Source organism: Acartia tonsa, chromosome 15 (genome assembly GCF_053477335.1).
Source record: "Acartia tonsa isolate MP-2025a chromosome 15, ASM5347733v1, whole genome shotgun sequence".
NCBI lineage: Eukaryota > Metazoa > Arthropoda > Copepoda > Calanoida > Acartiidae > Acartia > Acartia tonsa.
In genome coordinates, this window is record NC_137274.1 from 27,392,259 (window position 1) to 27,415,406 (window position 23,148).

Consider the following 23,148-nt stretch of genomic DNA (forward strand, 5'->3'; position numbering starts at 1 on the left):
TGTAAAACTGCTTAAATATTCGATACTGTTTCAGAACATACTTACATTTTTTATTATAGAGATGCCTCGCTTATTACATTGTACTAGGAATCAGTGTTTAAAAAATCAGATTAAATCACCTAAAAAAAGTTGGCATGAAAATTAAAAATTAACATTGAACGTACGGACAGTCTATATCATGCCTAACTGTTATAAGAATCAGCATGCAAAGTTATTTTTTGTTTTTTTGGAGGTTTTGGGTGTTTCACCCCCTCAAGAAAATAGCCTAAAACCATAACAGGACCAGTAGGTGTATTCCCTGAAAAGTAGAATACAATCGGTTCAGTGGTTACCGAGATCTTAAGGGACAGACGGACAGACATCATTCAACTTTGTATTATAGATGGCTGATAGCCAAGACCCAAATCACTTTAAAACTTTGGAGTTACAGCACTGAAATTTGGAAAAACCAGTCGCTATAAAGAGGTACAATGTGGAACTGTGAAGAAACGGCGGCGGAACCGCCGCTGTCGCCGAATTTATTTTAGCGGGAAACGGTGGTAGCGGCAGCTTCACCAACTTTTCTTCACAGTTCCACATAGTACCTCTTTAGAGCGACTGTTTTTCCAAATTTCAGTGCTGTAACTCTTAATTTAGTTCCTTTGACTTTCAATTTTAGTTTCAAGAAGTGTCACTTCCGCCCCCTCCCTTTAATTAAAAGTACCCAAAGTTTTTTGAGCAAACCTAAGATAACATGGTTATAAAACTTTGGGTACCAGTAGTGTACTTAGTACATTTATCCCTTTTATGTTAATTTAGGCATGTTAGAATTGTCCTATAGATTTCAAACAATAAATTCATTATTACCTGGCACTCAAATTCTATGTTGTCTCTGGACAGGATGCTGAGAGGTACCTACACAGTACATTTTCAAATCCGCTTACAATCTGCTGGATTAGAGCCGGTTCTCAGTACTATACTATCCGCATAATATCCGCGGATAGCTGTTTAGTGTTTATAATACGATGCCATAAATATCTATAAAACACCAGGGATCTAAAGGGATAAGACAATGGCCGTGAAATTGATGTACATCCCCAATGATGATGCAAAAATTACCTCTTGTATAATTTGTATAGAGTACAATTAGTTGTTATATCGCTTGGACACTCAACTTAACAAACCAACCAATCAAAAGGGGTAGTTTCACGAAATGTATTTGAACTTAATTTAGTGAACCGCATATTTTTTGCTAGTTAATGGGTTAAACTATATTTATATGGCATATAATTGAAAGAATTTCAATTTTCTACCACGTAGTTTTGAAAATATCAAGTCTTGAAAATTGTCTTTTTGTGATATATGCAATTTAAAAAGACGATTTTCAAGTCTTGATATTTTAAAAACTACGTGGTAGAAAATTAAAATAATTCTTTCAAACATATGCTGTATAAATGTAGTTTAACCAATTAACCAGGAAAAAAATATGGGGTTCACTAAATTAAGTTCAAATGCCTTTCGTGAAACTACCCCTTTGGTAAGAGTCCCCAAAGTAGTTAAGCCAACGAACAAGAAAACGTTATTATAAAACTTTGGAGACTAGTGTAATAAACAGCCTATTGCCTCCCCCCCCCCCTCTCTCTCTCTGAAATACTCATTTCTAGTAGGTTTGGGCCGGATACATATTTAGCCGGATATCCGGTCCACTCCTGATTTTCAGGGGTGTATATTCTCAGAGAGAGAAAGGGGGGGGGAGAAAAGGCAGTTTATTACACTAGTCCCTAAAGTTTCATAACAACGTTTTCTTATTCATTGGCTTAACTATAAGGGCTAAAGTGAATTTCTAATGGTTGGTTTATTAAGTTGAGTGTCCAAACGTTTCAACAACTAATTTTATTCTACAGAATTGGTAATATTGTGTATAACAATTGGGAATGTAAATCAATATATCGGCCACCTATATTCAAGCAGGTTTCAGAAAGATTTTAAAAAAACAATTTGGAAGATTTTAAAAAATAATTTGGAAGATTTTTAAAAATAATTTGGAATATTTTTAAAATGAATTTGAACGACTTTTAATATTGATATAGTATTATATAAAGTATAAAGAGCTTTTTTGTCTGAAGCTTAAGATTTAATTTTAGATATGTACAGATCCAATTGAGGTCATGGGATGGGTTTAGGCTATTGATTGCCTTTCCCAGCCCCTTCGGATCAAGTCAATTAAGAGTTTAAAAATTAGGGAGTGCATTGCATGTGTTTTTTCTTTAAGTATGGTGATTAAACCCCCTTGCATAAATAAATCTCTAAACCTTTAAGCTTAATTGTAAAGGAATTAATCCAGTGCGGTTATCGAGATCTTAAACCACAGACAGATATCCTGTTTTTTTTATACAAGATTAGCGGATACGCACCTAGAGGTCTCTAGTGGCACTTTAAATGTTTTTATTTTTTTCAAATATCTGGAGGGAGGGTATTTTTTTTATTTTTTGGGGGGGTTGGGGGTGTCCCACCACCCAAGAAAATAGTTAAAAACCTTCCCGGGACCTATGAATAGCTACCCTGTTAAGGAGAACCCGATCGGTTTAGCGGTTAGCGAGATCCTTCGGTACACACAGACAGACACACAGACAAACATCCTATTACTTTCATATAAGACTAGCGGCTACGCCCCTAGAGGCCTCTAGTGGCATTCAAATGTTTTTTTTTATATTTAAAATATATCTATGTTGCGTTTGACGTTTATGTTTGCGTTGAACTCTATTTCTAAAATCGAGAAACATTAAAAAAAATTTAGATTTTTGTTATTTCTCTTGGGAGGGTAGTAGTACCCTCCCCCAAAATAGTTAAAAACCTTCCCGGGATCTATGAGATTCTACCCTGTTAAGGAGTACTTAATCGGTTCAGCGGTTAGCAAGATCCTTCAGTACACACAAACAAACAAACAAACAAACATCCTGTTACTTTAGTATAATGATTACTCCGTTGTAAGTTTAAGTATGTTAAAATCATCCCAGAGATTTCAAACTTAAAGTTAATGTTAAGTTGGATTTGAATTGAACCTTGATGTTTCTTCCGTGCCTAAAATAAATAGGTACAAGGTTGGGATCATGGAAAGAAAACGAAGTAGCGGGTTTCACAGTAGCTTTTCTCCTACTTCCAGCCCCTGGAGGCTCTAGTCCTGCTGGGCAATCATTAACATTTACTTAACCTAACCTAAAATAACCTTTCAAAAGCTATTGTGAAAATACAATACAACCCGCAACTTCGTTTTCTTTCCTTGACCCCCCAAGGTTGTCACAGGGGTGTTGTATATCTGCACAAGATTCATTTTTTCCCTGTTGCAAAAATATTTCATTCTTTTTATCTTATTCATTTTTTACCCCTTTCACATTTTTTCTATTTTTATCTCTAAGGATATGAAAAAGAATGAAACAAGGATGACAACATCCATAAGTAGCGAAGCACAAATATTATGAATGGATATCCGGAAAAAAATAACTTTATTGCAGTTTCATTAAAAGAAACATTAAACTAAAAAATCACGAAACCTTATAAGATTTATAACGTGAAAATCAGGGAATCGATCTAGCACCTCAACAAATAAGCAAATCTTAATGAAACTTTGTGGGGATATGTAAATTGTGAAATTGTTTAATCCCTAAAAATATCAGCCGTCTATCTCAAATAGGAGTAAAGAAAATTATGAAAACCTAAAAATCTAGGAATCGAACTAGCACCCCCAACCAATAAGCAAATCTCAATAAAACTTGATAAAATTATGCCTAATATGAAAGTATCCAATCACTGAAAATTTCAACCATCTATGTTGAATAGGAGTTAAGAAAATCATGAAAACTTAAAAATGTAGGAATCGATCTAGCACCCCAACCAACTGACAAATCTTAATGAAACTTATTGAAAATATGAAGACTGTTAACATAAATAATCCCTGAAAATTTTAGCTCTCTATCTTTTATAGGAGCCGAGAAAATCACGTTTCCCCCTTTCTGTCTCAGACAGACGGACGGACGGACATTTCGAATTATAGTGTAGCTTCGCTACTAAAAATGTTTATGGTACTCTGTATTTTTTCATTCCCCCCCCCCCATTAGCAGAGGGATAGTTGCATGAAGTGCATTTAACAAGTTTGATTGCAAGCATAAGTTACAACATATATAATTTTGTAAAACAATAAAAAGCAGTCAATTTGGCACCACCAAAATAGTCATCATGCTGTTTTTATGAGAGAAAAAAAGATATGCAGTCCACTAAATTCAAATTTAAATACACTTCGTGCAAGTACCCCTTTGAGAAATAATCATGAAACCTTTTTCAATTCTTTATTATTTACATTTTGTAGCATGACCGACGGACAAAGTACATTATATAACAGATGCTCATTGGTATGGAGAATCTTCACACAAAAAATCAGCCATCTATCTTAATTAACAGCTGAGAAAATCACATTTTCCCAGAGTGTTACGGACTGACTGACATAGTAAATTATAGAGTAGCTTATTATATCAATAAGTACGAATAGGGCCAATGAGGGAAAGAGGATCGACACTCAACCTTAATTTTTTTGAAGGGTTGAGAATTCGGCGCTAACAAAACTGGTGCACATCTTATAATTTTTCATTTTAATATCCGCGGAAAGCTGTCTATAATACGCTGCGATAAATAACTAATGCTGTATGACATCGAAACCGATTAATATCCGCTGGATTAGAACCGGTTATCGGCCATACAGAAAAATCATGTACAGCATCGAATTACAAACAATTTTCCACGAATATTAAAATAATAAAACTCATATGAATGATACCAGATTTTACTGCCCGGGCAATCGGCCCCATAGGGCTAACAAAAGTGGTACAAATCTAATCATTTTTCATTTTTGTCCGCGGAAAGCTGTCTATAATAAGATGCGATAAATAACAATACCAGTATGACTTCGAAACTGATTAATATCCGCTGGATTAGAACCGGTCCTTAGACATAATATATAGCATAGAATTACAGTCAATTTTCCAGAAATATTAATTTAAAATTAATATAAGTTTTCATTTTAATATCCGCGGAAAGCTGTCTATAATACGATACGATAAATAACTATTCCAGTATGCAAAAACAATTAAAATCGTGGTTTTGCGGAAAAAGAGGATTATAGTCAGCTTTCCGCGGATATTATGCGGATAGTATAGCTAAGAACCAGTTCTAATCCAGTGGATATTAATCGGTTTCTATTTCTTACCTAGTTCTGGCGGTTATCAGAGGTTTGGTTGGTTCTTCTAAACATGTTTCATCATCTTTATATAAAAGTAACAGGATGTCTGTCTGTCTGTGTTTGCAGGGAAGGAGGATACATTGGGTTGTTTATTACACTAGTCCCCAGTCTTATAACAACGTTTTCTTATTCGTTGACTTAACAACCTTGTGCTTTTTTTATTGAATTTTGATTTGTTGGTTCATTTATTAGGTGAGTATTCAATCGTTTCAGCCGTAATTTGTACAAAAAGGGGTGATTTTATATATCAACATTGGGCATGTAGTACATCAATTTTACAGCTATTGCCTTTTCCCTTTAGACCCCTGGTATGTTTGTCTGTTAGTAATGAAAGATCTCGCTAACAGCAGGACCGATATTGTTCTCCTTTACATCAAAGCGTCTCATAGGTCCTGTAAAGATCCCCCTCACAAGAAAAAATAGCCCCCCCCCCTCCGTTTAGTTAATGTTTAAACGTTTCAACCATTAATTTTAATCTAAAAAAGGGGTAACTTTGAGTATCATCATTTGGGATGAACAGCAATTTATCGGCCATTGTCTTATCCCTTTAGAAACCATGCAGAATATCCACTCCTGTAACTATATGGTATAAAAATATGATGATTCCTAGAAGTAAGAGTAAGTCCCCCTTCTCCAAATATACATTTCTTCATACAGAAATTCAATTTTTATCAATACAAAGAAGCTTGATGTCTGTCTGTCCGTCCGTCTGAAGCTTAAGATCTCGGTAACCACAGAACCGATCGGATTCTACTCTTCAGGGTATATACCTATTGGCTCTGTGGTGGTTTTAAGCTATTTTCTTGGGGGTGGGACACCCCAAACCCCCCAAAAAAATGAAATTTCCCCCCTCAAAAAAAAATTGGGGGGAAGAGTATGGGGGGGAGAAATTTTTTTTATTTCTTATTTTTTTCAAAACTACCTCATGGGGCAACGGCCCTAGAGGCTAGGGCAAAGCCGCTTGTCCTTATAATAAAGTAACAGGATCTCGGTTTGTTTGTACCGAAGGATCTCGCTAACCGCTGAACCGATAGGGTTCTCCTTAACAGGGTAGTTTTTATGGGTCCCGAAAGTATTATAACTGTTTTGGGGGAGGGTACCAACACCCTCCCGAGAGAAATCACCAAAAATCGAAAATTTCGTAGAGACTTGAACGCAACATAGACATGAATTTAACAAAAACATTTACAGTGCCACTATAGGCATCTAGGGGCGTAGCTGCTAGTCCTTATACTTAAGTAACAGGATGTTTGTGTGTTTTTGTGTCTGTGTGTTTGTACCGAAGGATCTCTAACCGCTGAACCAATCTGGTTCTCCTTAATAGGGTAGCTTCTCATAGGTCCCGGGAAGTTTTATAACTATTTTGGGGGAGGGTACCACCACCCTCCCAAGAGATATCAGAAATATGTTTTAAGGGGGGGGGGGGAAATGTGGTGACTCGTGCCACGACATACCAGCAATTTTATTTTGGGTGCTACTCCCTTAGTTTTAGGAATAATTGGGTGAAATCTTTTGGGCTGGGTCACTAATTACCCCAACTAGAGGTATCTTTCAAAAAAAACGGCGGCGGGTCCGCCGCTTCCGCCGTTCGCCGCCATTTTCCGCCGCCGCCAAAAAAAAAAAATTTTATTGCATTTCTCGCCGAATTAGGCAATTTGGAATCATTTGAGACCATGTTATTTTTTTCAAAAATTTTTCCCCTTATAACCAACCCTGCGGGGGGACTTTGTCATTTTTTTCAAATTCTCGTTTATCAAGGTATATCTTAAATTCAGTGCCTCTCCTAAGCTTTTAAAGATATTGAGACAAAACCTTTTGAGGTAGATCAGTAAAAAATATTTGAATAAAAAATGGCGGCGGTACCGCCGCTCCCGCCGTCCACCGCCATTTTCCGCCGCCGCCGCCAAAATTTTTTTTATTGCATTTCTCACCGAATTAGGCAATTTGGAATCACTTGAGACCATGTTATTTTTTTCAAAAATTTTTCCCCTTACAAGCCGTCCTGTGGGCGGCGGAAAATGGCGGTGGATGGCGGGAGCGGTGGTACCGCCGCCATTTTTTATTCAAATATTTTTTACTGATCTACCTCAAAAGGTTTTGTCTCAATATCTTTAAAAGCTTAGGAGAGGCACTGAATTCAAGATATACCTTAATAAACGAGAATTTGAAAAAAATGACAAAGTCCCCCCGCAGGGTTGGTTATAAGGGGAAAAATTTTTGAAAAAAATAACATGGTCTCAAATGATTCCAAATTGCCTAATTCGGCGAGAAATGCAATAAAAAAAATTTTGGCGGCGGCGGCGGAAAATGGCGGGGGACGGCGGGAGCGGCGGTACCGCCGCCATTTTTTATTCAAATATTTTTTACTGATCTACCTCAAAAGGTTTTGTCTCAATATCTTTAAAAGCTTAGGAGAGGCACTGAATTTAAGATATACCTTGATAAACGAGAATTTGAAAAAAATGACTAAGTCCCCCCGCAGGGTTGGTTATAAGGGGAAAATTTTTTGAAAAAAATAACATGGTCTCAAATGATTCCAAATTGCCTAATTCGGCGAGAAATGCAATAAAAAAAATTTTTTTGGCGGCGGCGGAAAATGGCGGCGAACGGCGGGAGCGGCGGACCCGCCGCCGTTTTTTTTGAAAGATACCTCTAGTTGGGGTAATTAGTGACCCAGCCCAAAAGATTTCACCCAATTATCTCTAAAACTAAGGGAGTAGCACCCAAAATAAAATTGCTGGTATGTCGTGGCACGAGTCACCACATTTCCCCCCCCCCCCTTTTCTCCTATTTTCGTAGAGACTTAAACGCAATATAGACATTGGACAAAAAAATGGGTTTAGGGATTTAATTTCCCCCTCTAGGTGCGTTGCCGCTAATATAGGACCTATGAGAAGCTACACTGTAAAGGAGAACCATATCGGTCCAGTAGTTAGCGTGTATAATTTTTATGTTTTTTTTTTAATTCCTATGATGATAACGCTGATTTTTTAGAATTTAGTAACGAATTAGATATACGTACTTAGTAAATAGGTTTTCCAGAATGGCTTCGAAACCGATTAATAACCGCTGGATTAGAACCAGTTCTCAGTCATAAAAAATTTATGTCAAGCATTGTATTACATACAATTTTCCACAAAAATTAAAATAAAAACATAATATGAGTAACAATTTTGTTAGTCGGGCCTTCGGCCTGTCACGGCTAACAAAACTGGTTTTTCCTTTAAATATCCGCGGAAAGCTGTCTAATAAGATGCGATAAATATATATTAACCAACGATATTATTTTGTTTATTTGTGCTCTTTTGACTTTAGCAAAGCATTCGAAACGTTACCATAAATACCTAGTTATTTAACGCATCGTATTATAGACAGCATTACGCAGACATCAAAATGAAAGGGGGGAGGCGGATGTGCCACTTTTTGAAACCAAAAGTAAAACGTGCATGATCTCAGCCCATAAAAGAGTTACAGCTCTAAAATTTAGCACAGCAGTTGTTTTAGTGGAGAACAATATGGAACTGTGAAGAAACGGCTGCGAAACCGCTGTTCCCGCCGAATTTCTTTTGCCTTTTCTCGCTACAATAGACAATTATAATCATATGAGATTTCGCTTATATTTTCACTTGACACTTTTTTTTAATATCGACATGTTTGAAATATTACTATTAATAAGTGTCACGTGAAAATATAAGGGAATTTTTTTTTATGAAAAAAAAAGTTTATCTCAGATGATTAAGAACTGTCTCATTTGGTGAAAAAAAGGCAAAAAAATACGGCGATTTTCGGCGGGAGCGGCGGTTCGCCGCCGTTTCTTCACAGTTCCATATTGTTCTCCACAACAGTAACTGCTGTGCCGAAATTTAGAGCTGTAACTCTTTTATGGGCTGAGAACATGCACGTTTTACTTTTGGTTTCAAAAAGTGGCACATCCGCCTCCCCCCTTTATAAGATTAATACCCGTTTTATTTTATTATTCGTGGAAAGTTGCTTTGTATAATTATACTTGATTTTTGCAGTCTGGCTAAGAACCGGTTTAAATCCTGCGTATATTAAACCACACTGATTATGTAAAGTTGAACTACTAGACATGTGTCGTGCAATCAAAAGGTTGGTTGTCTTTAGGGTGTTACTTTACCTAATACCCCGGGTGTTTGAACAGAAAAGGAGACATTTTGCTAGAGGACATTAGTATCCTATAAGGCTATAATATAAAGTAGTAAGAGTTATTGTCTGTAGCGAAGGATCTCGCTAACCGCTGAACCGATATGGTTCTCCTTTACAATGAAGCTTCTTATTGGTCCTGAGATAGTTTTAGACTATTTTTCTACTTTAAAAAGTCTGGGTATGTACCTATTAAAGCTATTTTTCTGCCCTTACCTATCCCTTCGAATATAGAGCCCCTAGAGGCTAAGGGCGCTTCCGCCGGTCCTATTATATAAAGTAGTAAGGTTTTATTCTGTCTAGAGCTTAAGTTTTTGATGACTACTGAACCGATCGAGTTCTCCGCAAAGGTCGAAGGATGGTTTTAGGCTAATCTAATTTGAGATTTAAGGTTTGGGCTGGTTTTAAGCTATTTGAATTTCTGTTCCTGTTTTCCCATTTCCGCTCCACCACTCGTCTTGACATCTTGTTCTTGTTCTAGATATGAGATCTTGGTAAAACAAGGATGACAACATCCATAAAAGCGAAGCACAGAAACGGTAGGACAAACGGACATTAACACTTGTATAGTGTCAGAACTGAATAATCACAATATAAATGTATAAGAGTTGAAGCAAAATTGTAAGTAAATTTGTTGAAAAACTTCTTGATACTGGATAATGTTTATGGACATACTTACATTTTTAGGACTTAATTATAGAGTTGCTTCGCTTATAACATTATGCTGTGTTGTACCAGGATTCAATCAAAAATCAGATCAATCAGATAATTAGATCACATAAAAATTTGTTATTAAAAAGTAGAAAAATCAACATGTTAAAAATGGACGTACGGACATTCTGGTAATGATTATAGAGTTGCTACGCTTTCTAAATAATACCTAACTACTACAGGAATCACCATGCAAAGTTTAAAATCGATAGGACAATTCTTACATGCCTAAATTAACGAAAAAAGCTATTCATCTCAGACGTACGGAGGGACGGACCAACCCTAATTATAGGAAAGCTGCGCTTTTTAAAAGGTAGGGTTGGCAATCTGCGACCGCTCAATGTTTGGGCAAAGAATTCAAATACGCAATTGAAATCGCGGATTCGGATTGTTAATTTTTATGACTTTTGAGAACGTAGACTTTTGCCCCACTAAAATCAATGAGGCGAAAGTTTTTTTTTAAGAATTCACCTCAGGAGTAGAATATTGTAATTTGATGTAGAAAATTGGGATCATGGAAAGAAAACGAATTTGCAGGTTTCGTCTCATTTTCACAGTAGCTTTTCTCCTATTTAGAGCCCCTGCTGGGCAATTATTGACTTTTACTTAACCTAACCTCCTAACCTAAATGGCCTTTCAAAAGCAACTGTGAAAATACGACGAAACCCGCAACTTTGTTTTCTTTCCATGACCAAAAAAAAACTGCTCTATTAAAGTACAGAACTGAAATGAAACGGTGAAAAACAGTCGATGCCGCCAAAAACCGCAGACTTTTTTCTCGCTTTAATTTATTTGCTCTGGACACTTGTGATTTTTTGGATTTTCATATTAAAAGAATGTTGCAACCTACGAAAAATAGGGATTTTTTTTAGAAAAAAGTTTTTTACTTTAAGAACTTAATCCCCCCTTCCCCTTATTAAATTTTAAAAAAATTGGAATATTAAGTTTTTTTTATTTGCATCGTATATAGACAGCTTTCCGCAGATATTAAAATAAAAATTGAAAGATTAGAACCTGTCTTATGAACCCCAAAGGGCCGAAAACTGGTATAATTTATATTTTAATTTTCGTGGAAAATTGTCTGTGATTCTATGCTATACATCGATTTTCAGTAAGGCTGATTAAACCGGTTCCAATCCAGCAGATATTAATCAGTTTCGAAGCCATAAAGGAAAATACCCTTTCCCTACCTTTATATTCAAATAGCGGCTTCGCCTCTAAGGGCACTTAAGGTGGGAGGGGGAAGAATCGTTCACCCCCATTTTCAAAGTTATAAGAGACAATGAAATATACTCTTCCCAAAAATAGTTAAAACCGTCCCTGGATCTGTAAGAACCTTCAGTGTAAAAGAGAAGCAAATCGGTTGAGCGGTTGGCAAGATCCTTCGCTACAGACAAAATGATCTTACCATTTTATATAACAAGATTGTTTTAAAAAATTGGGGGGGGGGGTGGTTGGGGAGGTTTTATTGATCAACAAGTAATTAGTGGGAAACTACCTTTTTGGTCATGGAAAGAAAACGTTGCGGGTAACATCGTATTTTCACATTAGCTTTTAAAAGGTTACTTTAGGTTAGGTTAAGTAAATGATGATTGCCCTGCAGGGTGAGAAAATATGCCCCGCAGGGCTAGAAATAGGAGAAAAGCTACTGTGAAAATACGACGAAACCTGAAACTTCGTTTTCTTTCCATGATCTACCTTTTTTTTACCTGTTTTGTTGAATTTTAATACATTGATTTTTTCATTGATGTCTGAAATAAAATAATCTTTAGTAGGGCATCATACCAGGGGAGGGAGGGGACAATGGGCCGTTTATTACACTAGTCCCCAAAGTTTTATAACAACGCATTCTTATTTATTGGCTTAACAGCTTTGGGGACTTGATTAATTTTGATTGGTTGCTTTATTAAGTTAAGTGTCCTAACGTTTCAACCATTATTTATAATCTACAAAAGGGTAACTTTGTGTATCAACATTAGAAATGTACATCAATTTTTCGGCCTTTGTCATATCCCTTTAGATCCCTGAGTAAATATATAAATATTTCCAATTTTCTACGATTTTAAAAATGTACTATCACAAAACATCAATTTTTTTTTTACTTTTCTAGATTTTTACCTATCAAATTAGATAATTGAACTAAAAAAAATTAAGTGCTACTAAAGGTCTCTAGAGGCGTAGCCGCTAGTAGTGTATACTCATCATACATCCATTACGTTCGACAACGTTTGCACGACTAATTAAAAACTTAACTTAAAAATTGCGGACGCAGTACAAACTTGAAATAACTTTTCATGGTTCCCAAATTCAAGAATATTTATTTAATTACGAAATAAGGATCTATAGAATCAGAGATCTAAAGGTATAAAACAATCAGGGAGTAAGAGAGGGGACAATGGGCAATTAATTCAATTTATGAGGGTTCGCTGAAAAGCAAAATTGTAAAGGGATCATGGTAACCTAATTTAGAACAAAATTAGTTCTAAGAATAAAATCATTTACCTAAAAATTAAATTATCAATACATCACAATGTAGTAAACATTCTGTAATTAATCACTAGAAAAATCTTGTTTAGAACTATCTCAACCCTTCTCATATATTTTTAACTGATACCTAAATTTAAGCGGTTCTTAGATTGTTTAATAAATAAATATCACAGTTTCTATACATGAAATGACATTTTCTTGAGAAAAAATATTTGTTAAAACCAGCCATTATTAACAAAATATTCTGTCTGCATATTCAAAACTAGCTCAGCTAGTTAGCGGGGCATTGATGCGTTAGTACCCAAAGTCAGTCAGAATCTGCTGTATTTGTGCACATTCCCTTTAAGCCAGTACCCAAAGTCTGAGACTCCTAAAAATTGAATATTCGATCCATTGTCCCCTCCCTTACTCCCTGTAAAACAATGGCCGATAAATTCATTTAATTTTGACATCGTATCAATGGATTTAGAATATAACTATACCCAAGGATCTAAAAGGATAAGACATTGGCCAATAAATTGATGTACATCCCAATTAATGATACACAATTTTACCACTTCTTTAGATTACTATTATTGGTAGAAACGTTTTGACACTCAACTTAATTAACCAACCAATCAAATTGCTAAAGAGTCCCCAAAGTTGGTAAACCAAGAAGAAAACTTTGGGTACTAATGTAATCAACAACCTAATGTCCCCATCCTTCCTGTTATAGAAGATACTTATACGTTGATATATTGATATTGCGAGGGGGGGTGCCGGGACCAGGGGGAGATAGACATTACCCTCAGTCTTAATTTTAGTTTTTGTATGAGAAAGATAAAAAAATTTAGGTGGGATGGTTATTTTTAAGGAGGTGATTTTTTTGGAGGTTCTTTATATCCTTCTTTAAAATTGTTATACACCTACGTAGAGAAACTACAATGAAAAGGAGAACCAATAAGATCCTGCAGTACAGAGAAACAGATGAATATTCTGATAATTTTATATAAAGCTGTTCTAATAGTGTATCACTGCGACTTAACTCAAGATTCTTACATTCAGTCAAATCGCTGATAGACAATCAACCCAATACTTGCTGTCCGACGAGGATGGATAACATAGAAGTTTTCGAATCTTTATTACAAGATGAAAACTTTGCATCTAAATAAAAATAAAATACATTAGATAATTGACACATATAAATGCAGTAATCAGATCAATTAAGCGTAATAAGATCATAAATGGTTTAAATGAATTGTATCAAAGGGATCGCTTCTCTTGAGGTTCTTGTCGTGCTCTGTGTGAAATCTTTTGAGACTATAAAACCTTATCCCTACTTAAAGTGTTCACGAAGCTGGGAAAAAGTAGCAAGATCCTTTAGAACAGACAAACATACAGACATCCTGTTACATTATTATAACAATTTATATTTAGGATGTGTGTATTACTTAAATATAATTTATTAACTTAAACAGAAAGAGGGCTACTTATAGTAGATATTCAAAATAAGCTTCAAAACACAAAATAATTTATAAGGTTTTGGTCATGGAAAGGAAACAAGTTTGCGGGTTTTGTTGTATTTGTATCCTTTGTATCCTTTCCATGAACCAAAGTTTTTATTATAAGCGTTTTCTAAGATATGCATTTTTTGTGTATAACCCCTCTCTCTCTCTCTCTCTCTCTCTCTCTCTCTCTCCCTCTCTCACTGTTTTCTTTCTCACACATTCAGATTTTTACCTGGGGGGTTAGTTGTTAAATAAATATTATTTAATGTATAAAAAAAAACAAATCTAAATTTATATTTTTCTAATTTTTATTTAATCCACAAGCAACTGCGTCTCTAGTATCTAGGGATATTCAAAGGGATATAAAAGGGCAGAAAAATAGCTTAAAACCAACAAACGACTTTTTTAATAAAAATAAAATAGCCTCAAACCTTTCCCAAAAACTATAAGAAGCTTCACTGTAAAAGTGAACCATATAGTTTCAGTGGTCCCTTCTCTACAGATAAAAAAAGCTTACAACTTTATAAAATAGGATATTGTTAAATCTTTTCATTTAAAACTCAACCCTTCTGTATGTAATTGTATGCAGGGAGGAAATGGATATTTGGCTTTTTATTACATTAGTTCCCAAAGTTAATGACATTTTGTTAGTTGGCTAATTAACTTTGGGGACTTCCATAGAATTTTAATTGGTTGGTTTATTACTTTGAGTGTCCAAATGTTTAAACCACCAAATATTGTTTACAAAATGGGTAATTTTGTGTATATTTTCATTGTGAATATCCATTAATTTATCGGCCATTGTCTTATGCTTCTAGTTCCCTGGTTATTTAGGTAGCAAGTGGGTTCGTGGGTGGGTGCGTTAAGTGTGTGTGTGTGTTAGTATTATACTACGATAGTGTGTGTGTGCGTGTGTGTGTTAGTGTTATACTACGATAGTGTGTGTGTGCGTGTGTGTGTTAGTGTTATACTACGATAGTGTGTGTGTGCGTGTGTGTGGCAAGATAGGTAAGGTATGTGTGTGTGTGTGTGTGTGACGAATTACAATGACTTTTCATTGGAATAAAAAAAATAATGTTTATTTTTATGGAAAAACTTTAATAAAATGATTGAATTTTTTGCTGAATTATATAGCAAATATAATAAATTTTTACTTTTTAAACAATTTAATTCTTAAACATCATTCTTTCTACAGATTTAAACAATTTTTCTATTGTCTTTATACCAGCTCAAACATACCGAAATTCGGTTAATGATTTTATAAAATAAACCAAACTTTTTCATTACATTTTAAAGAAAGTTCGAAGACAAATATTAATAAAGATGTATTATAAAAATATTTCCTAAGTATTGTTTTTTTTGTTTTTATCTGTGAGCGAAGAAATGGCTTATTATTTCATAGTTTAATTGTTGCACAGATTTTAATGTGAACTTTAGGTGGAAATAAGCTCGGCATTTTAAACTGATTTTTTTCTAACTTAATTGAACTTTTAAGGCATTATTCTATGGAAATTACTTAAAAAATAGGAAAAGGTAAACGAAAATGCATTTTGAAAAAATTAATTCTTGATCACTTTAACAACAATGAGAACTTTCATTTCCCCTCCAATGGCCACAGCGCGGCATGTGCACATTGTTTTGATTCTCTGACGTGGTCATTTCTTTGTTTCTAACGGAGAATGTGTGAGATGGATGTGTTGTGCCTTGGAAAGTGCATTTGAACACGAAAGAACCCTACTGTAAGCCTTTTCAGCTTGCATTAGAAATACCTAGGTAATGATTACTCATGCGCAATGTGTATAGAGCCTTGATTGGATCAATCACATACGAAAAGTGAATGGCAATTATTTTATGATTATTACAAAGACATGAATATCAGGTCTTCATAAAATTGATGTTATTAAAGAATTATGTTTTATCTAGTTTTATGATATGATTTTTTGCTTTATCTGATTCTGGTATATACAATTAAATTAATGTGTTTTTTTGTTTTAGCTCTATGGTTTTCATCACTTTGTGGAATAAAGAGATTTGAAATCTACCTGGTTGTTATTTTCTAATTGAACATCAAGTAGTGGTTTAAAATTCATTATCTGTGGTCTGACTTTCATTAATATCTCGAAATAGTCATACAGCGAAACACAAATACAAGATATTATTCTTAAGCGTAATATATCAAAATCAACATGTTACAGAAGTATGATTGGTCTTTCTATTAAACAATCAAGAGAAATAATCTGCTTTTCATTACCGAAATAAATTAAGTTGTTATTTGGTCTTATATTCAACACGCATACAAATTGTTACCTGGTTATGTCTCATGCATGCAGGACAGACTTATAGCTGGGTTCTAACATTCAAACACACTTTCCATGGCACAAAACATTCGTCTAATGCATTCTCCAATCAACAAAGGAAAACGCGCACAACGGTGGAAAACAATGCGTCTTGCTATGGATGCCGCGCTCTGGGAGATACCTCTGAAGGAAATGTCATCGTTGCTGATTTTAGGAGTAAGGATTAAAGGGTACAGGAAATTCCACTTAGTGCACGACACAAAGACTCAAGGAATGTTCCCTTTTTCAGTTACAAATAGAAAAGAATGATAGTGTATATGAAGAGTTTGCATGATTTTCTCCAAATACATATAATTATTGGCCATGGCGCTAGGCACACTGGCCTGCCTAGCCGCAGCGCTTGGCCCCCCAGCCTGCCTAGTCGCGGTTGCTTAGCTCCCTAGCCTATAACCTAAACTAATTGCGAATTAAATTGTTCAGCAAATGCACATTTGCTGCATAACCTTCCATAGGACCCAAGCTCTATTCATTGTTCTGTTCATATCTTAAAGGGCGAATATAGGTTCGATATGATATGAGCTTATATGAAAGGTGCCATTTCATACTTTTAGAATATCTATGCCAAATTTAAAAATTCAAATAAATCCTTAAGTAGATTTTGCAATTTTCTGTTTCAATTGAACATATGATAAATGAGATTGACAACAAACGGTTTATTTTAGCCCTTTACAAGACTTTTTTTTGACTATTTTGCTTAAGTTTGATTGACTATTACAATGGCACGCATCTTAAATGATAATTTAAATGTTTATTATTTTAGATTATATACTCTTTAATTCAATTTTTAAAAAGCGTAGAAATAATTTGCGTAAAAGTTTTGACTAGGGTAAATAATACGTCTTAAAGTTTATTTTCTGTACAAAGATCATTGGTTAATTCTGGAAAATATAAAAACCCCGATGTACGCAATTTTAACACACACACACACGAACCTTAAAAAAACAGGGATTTGAAATCATTCTTCCTCCAAGAAAATTTTATAAATTTTTTTTTTTACTTTTTACATTATTTGATGTTTTTTTAAACTTTTAAATATTTTACTTTATATAATTTGTATTAAGGTAGAAGATGGGTATATTTACCCCTGATTAATTGGTTTCCAAGTTATTACGACTATCCCTTAACGAAAGCTTGTTAATTCAACCTTGCTACGAAGCCTTGTGTGATGCTAGGGTAATTGAGTTCTTAGGGAACCACACTTATTACATAATATTATCTTGAGTTAGAAAGGTTTTAAGCTATAAACAGACTTATACAATTAGATATGTCAATATCCTTAAGTTATTTATAATCTATATAATGGCACCTTTGAAATAAGCTCATATTATATCAAACCTATATTCGCCCTTTAATGAGAAATGTTGTGAAAGAATTATTTTACCAAGGATTGTCTTACACTACTTCTTATCCAGCTATAAAGCAGAATAACCAATAATAATAAACTAATGAAGAATGTAAGTGTCCCAGCAAATCTTAGGTTCCAGAAATGATCTGGTATAAAAGAAAGAGATTTCATGTTACAGACACATGGACGGAGAGACAAATATTCTGTTACTTTTACAAAAGGCTTATTGAAAATATGAATATTTTTAAGGAATTTTATATCTAGTCAGATTTACAGATAAAGATGTTTTTGGGTGAGAAAGATTGAGAAGTAAGGGTCCAACTCTGTAATTACAGTACTTTATGTATGTATTTTCAATGGATATTATGTTGGATAAACTACCCATTTTAGAATAGTTGATGATCATGAAGGCAAAAAGGGCGCAGACATAATAGATTATAAAGCAGCTGAGATATAATACAAAAAACATTTATTTGGATTTAAATGATAAACATGTATGACAGCATTCATAAGTAGCGAAGCACAAAAAAATCATGGATTGGAATGCATACAAGTAGATTTAAAAAGAATTTGTTGCATTCAAGTATAGATTTCTTGAAGAAAATAAATACAATATTTTATTTTGTATGGTGACTGACAGACCAACGTACTAATTAAATTACATACTGGAAAATTATTTTGATACTGCCATCCCAAAAAAGTTTGAAAATCAGACCAAAACCACGAAAGATATAGGAAAATATGTAAAAATAGCCAAAAACCTGCAAAAAGACTCTCCGATCGCCATGGAAGTTTTCTTAAAACGACACTTAAATTAAATATTGATATTTTTATCGACATTATACAAAAATATCCATAAATTTAGATTTAAATGATAAAAAACGATAAATATGTTTTCATTATTTAGAAAGGAACTCTAACATGGCAACTACGACATTGGTTTCTGGTTGTTTTTAACGATTTTTCTCTGTATATTTTTTCCCTTAAATTATTTAGTATGCAAATTTATAGGGATCTAAAGGTATAAGACAATGGCCGATAAATTGATGTACAATGTACATACCCAATGATGATACACCAAATAACACCTTCTGATTGAAAATCAGTGGTTGAAACGTTCGGACACTTTTTTTCTAGCTGTATTCCAAAAACATTTCTATGCTTGAAAGAAAATTGCAATATATTGCGCAGAAAAATGTATATTTCCAAAGATGATACACAAAAGAACCCGTTCTGTTTGAAAATCAGTGGTTGAAACGTTTGGACACTAAACTAAATGTATGTAAAAAAATCGCAGAAAATTTTTTGTATAAGTAAAATGCGGGAAGATATTGCGCACAAGAAATCGTCCAAAAATGGTTTAAAATTTGTCCCGGCATTTTGTAGTGAGAAGTGCGCACACAGCTGGGGAGGCAGTTTTCTTCATCAGAGAGAGAGGGGACAATGGGCTGTTTATTTACACTAGTCCCCAAAGTTTTATAATAACGTTTTCTTATTCGTTGGCTTAACTTCTTTGGGTACTTAAATTGCATTGATTGCTCGGTTCATTGCGCAGATGTGCATCAATTTATTGGCTATTGTCTTATCCCTTAAGATCCCTGCAGTTTGGACTCTCGTCAATAATCTTTGTTATTAGTCATCAGTGTTTTTGTGTGAAAATTGTGAACTTTTCGCGGATTTTTTTCTATTAATTTTAGGAGCAAATCTAATTAATTCTATAGAAAGTCCGTTTGTAAGTTTAGACTAGAGTTAATTAAACACGATTTTTTCTGTTTGAGATATAGACGGGCTTGAAGTTAATTTGGTTGAAGATTCCTTGATGTTTATCATAATTGGGGAAACTGACCTTATTCGTTGGGCTTCAATACTTTGGGTACTCCCTTATTTATTAGTTCCAAACTTGTAGGGCATCTAGTTTATAATTTAGTTGGTTCGTTCGCTGATCTGTTGGCCAATCTCCTGGATATTTATGTTTAGTTGTTTAAAGTTAATTTAATATACATGAATTTTATTTTTTATTGTGTTCTCTCTATCTTTTAAATATAGCTAGGTATCTGTCTTTCTATATATTCTGTCTATCTTCTTTCTTTTTAGGTATCTATATTAACTTGTTTATCTATCTTTCATATTTCTGTTTGTTTATCTTTTTTCTATCTATCTTATTATCTCTCTTTCTGTCTATCTATCTTTTATCTTTCTGGCTATCTTATTTCTTTCTAGGTATCTTTCTGTCTGTCTATATATCTTTATATCAATAAAGTAAAACATTGAAAGAACTAAACAGTTTGATAACTATTAAATCATATTTTATTTTATTTTGCTTGTTTAATTTACCAGATGCTTTGTCCGTCCCTAGCCATTATTAGGGAAGGGCGTGGGAAATAGCATAAAACCATAGCAATACATTTCTATAGCTTCATTGTAAATGTATAAAAGCAAATCTAATTTTTTGTTTCAATATCTTTATATAATATATTTAATGGTGATTCTTTAGATTACACAGGGCATAAAATATATCAGTTTAGTTATAGATTTAATTTGGGTGGGAGGGGATATTTAACTGTTATCTATATGCACTAGTACCCAATGTTTAATAACGTTTTATAAACTGTGAGTAATTTCTACTAAATTTTGAAAGTACGATTTAGTTACGTAGCAACTCTTTAAGCATGGCATTACCATATTACCGTATGTCCATCTATTAATTCCAATTTTCAGACTGTAAAAATGAGGAGAAAAACTAAAGTGAAATGTTCAAAATTGAAGTGAGAAAAAATGCGGTGAAACAGTCGAAAAAAAACTTAAAAGTGATAAAGACAGTGGAAAAAAGACAATAGTAAATTTAAAATAATTTTTTCCCTCCCTTTTCCCCTAAATTAACAAAAAAAAAATCCTCCACCAAAATGGACAGAGAAAAGACATCCTTTGCCACCATGGGCCGAACCTCCAGCGGTATTAGCATCAAGTTTTTAGGTAACTTTTTTTTGAGTGGCCCAACGTTTCAACCACTAATTGTAATCTACAGAGGAGTAGTTTTTTAGGTATCTTTGTATTTGTGAGGATTTACCCAGGAAGGAAGGGAACATTTTGGGCTGTTTACTACACTAGTCCCTAAAGTTTTATAAGCACTTTTTTTTATTTGTTCGATTGACAATTTTGGGGACTTTTATTTAATTTTTATTGGTTGGTTCAATTAATTTAGTGTCTCAACGTTTCAAACGCTATATGTACCTAATCAACGTAGCATGATGATTTCTTAAACAGTTATCCAAAGTCCAAGTTCATACGTCAATTCAACAAGTTAGGAGTAGGTTACGCTAAAAATCCGTAAAGGTGCGAGTTTTAAGGCTTAAAAACAGTAGAAGAACGATAATATTCACTTAATATGTGTATTCCTTATTGAAAAGAACTAAAAGACAAAAATATTAGTGAAAAATATTTAGTGTATATTATCGTTCTGCTACTGTTTTTACCCTTCAAACTCACACCTTACGGAATTTTAGCACAACCTACCTCCCCCTTTGTGTAAAATTTTTTTTAGACTTACAAATTAATGTTCTGCTTATTTAGAGTAATCGTTAGTTTGTCCTTCTTTTTGATTTTGAGAGTTTCGCTTTTATGGATGTTGTCATCCTTGTAATAATTATAAATTAAAATTAATCTGTTTGTCGACTGCAAATAATTGTGTAATTATAATTATGCAAAAAAAAGTAGAATCCAAGTTTATGTGAGTGAGGCATTTACCCCCCCCCCCCCATTCTTTCATTTGTATCAGGATCAACTATAAAGGTAGACAAATAAAGTTGACAAAATCAATATGAAGTACCTAGGTAGCTAATCGTTTTTCGAAAATTATTATATAAAGAAGTACCAACTTACCTAAGCTTTTTTTAGTGTTTAGCGAAGGATCTCGCTAACCACTGAACCAGCTTGTTTTTTTGGAGCTTCGCCCCTATGAATGGTTTTCCCTTGGTGGGGGGGGGGGGGGGGTTAAATTATTTACTTGGAGAAAAAAAGGTATTTAACTAGAAAAGATTTAGTTAAAAGTATCATTTAGATATAATCCATATTATGTATGTGTAAGGCTTCCTTGCCAGGTATCTACCGGGATAAGACAATGGCTGATATATTAGTGTACACCCCCAATGATTATACACAGTATTATTTCTTCTGTAGATTACAATTATTGGTTGAAACGGTTGGACACCTAACTTAATAAACTAACCAATCAAAAATCAATAAATTTCTCCAAAGTTGCTAAGCCAACGAATAAAAAAAACGTTATTATACAACTTTGGGGACCAGTGTAATAGACAGTCCAATGTCCCCTCCCTCCCCGCTTCCTTACTCCCAAAGGCAGGGAGGGAGGGAGGGGACATTTGACTGTAAAATATACCTACTGGTACCCGAAGCACGATGCGTAGGTACAAAACTTTGGGTACTTTTATTATAACTTCATTGAATGTTTCAAATTAGCAGTGTCACAATTTTTAGATAATTTTAATTTTTGATAATCTTAATCTAAATAAGGGTAAATATTGTTTATCATGATAGTGGGTGGTTATTGTTGAAAGTGGTTAATGAAACTTGTTTTTAACACACAGCTATCTTTTCCAGTATGACTTCGAAACTGATTAAATTCTGCTGGACTAGAACCCGTTCTGAGCCATGTTGAAAAATCGTATACAGACAATTTTCTTCAAATAATAAAATAAAAATCATAAAATTAAAACCAATTTTGTTTTTAAAACTTTTCATTTTAATCCGCAAAAAGGTACCTATAAAACGATGCGATAAATAGCATTTAAGATCTTTTGCAGAAATGTATGAGTTTTGAACCTATTAATATAAGGATTAAAACCGGTTCTCATTCATACTGAAAAATCATGTAAAGCATCGTATTACAGACAACTTTCCGCGAAAAATAAAATACAATCATAAAATTAAAACTAATTTTGTTCTTAAAACTTTTCATAATAATATCCGCGTAAAGCTATCTATAATACGAAGCTTAAGCGATAAATAACATTTAAGATCTTTTGCGAAAATGTACGATATGGAAACCGATAAATATCCGTAGGATTAAAAACGGTTCTCATTCATACTGAAAAATCACGTAAAGCATCGTATTACAGACAAACCTGCGGGATCATATTCGGGTATAGTCCCTTTCGTGGCAACGCCTTTTAAGGAGCGTTTCGTTGTACTTTCACAGCAGCTTATGATAGGTTATTTTTGGTTAGGTTAGGTTAAGTTGGGTTAAGTGATTAGTTAGGCAATTGGCCCCGATGGTTTGAGCAACCCGCAGGGGCTAGAAATAGGTAAAAA

General features: G+C 34.1%; 2 protein-coding genes across 12 annotated transcripts in view; one reads left to right on the forward strand and one right to left on the reverse strand.

Annotated features, from left to right (window-relative positions):
* Positions 1-11,906, reverse strand: part of LOC145307621 (uncharacterized) — an 83,466-nt gene extending 71,560 nt beyond the window's left edge. For all 7 annotated transcript variants that reach the window (XR_013875527.1, XM_080150079.1, XM_080150080.1 and 4 more), the window contains exons 1-6: positions 11,854-11,906; positions 9,861-9,910; positions 5,876-5,916; positions 5,237-5,273; positions 3,042-3,060; positions 847-894 (exon numbers count right to left, since the gene is read on the reverse strand). Coding sequence is in view for 6 of the 7 variants with exons in the window: in XM_080150079.1 (XP_080006205.1) it covers positions 847-894; positions 3,042-3,060; positions 5,237-5,273; positions 5,876-5,916; positions 9,861-9,898 (183 nt within the window). In the remaining variant the exon portion in view is untranslated. The remainder of the gene's footprint in view (positions 1-846; positions 895-3,041; positions 3,061-5,236; positions 5,274-5,875; positions 5,917-9,860; positions 9,911-11,853) is intronic.
* An 8,624-nt stretch (positions 11,907-20,530) lies between these two features.
* Positions 20,531-23,148, forward strand: part of LOC145307140 (uncharacterized) — a 58,908-nt gene continuing 56,290 nt past the window's right edge. For all 5 annotated transcript variants that reach the window (XR_013875311.1, XM_080149499.1, XM_080149502.1 and 2 more), the window contains exon 1: positions 20,531-20,793. Coding sequence is in view for 4 of the 5 variants with exons in the window: in XM_080149499.1 (XP_080005625.1) it covers positions 20,724-20,793 (70 nt within the window). In the remaining variant the exon portion in view is untranslated. The remainder of the gene's footprint in view (positions 20,794-23,148) is intronic.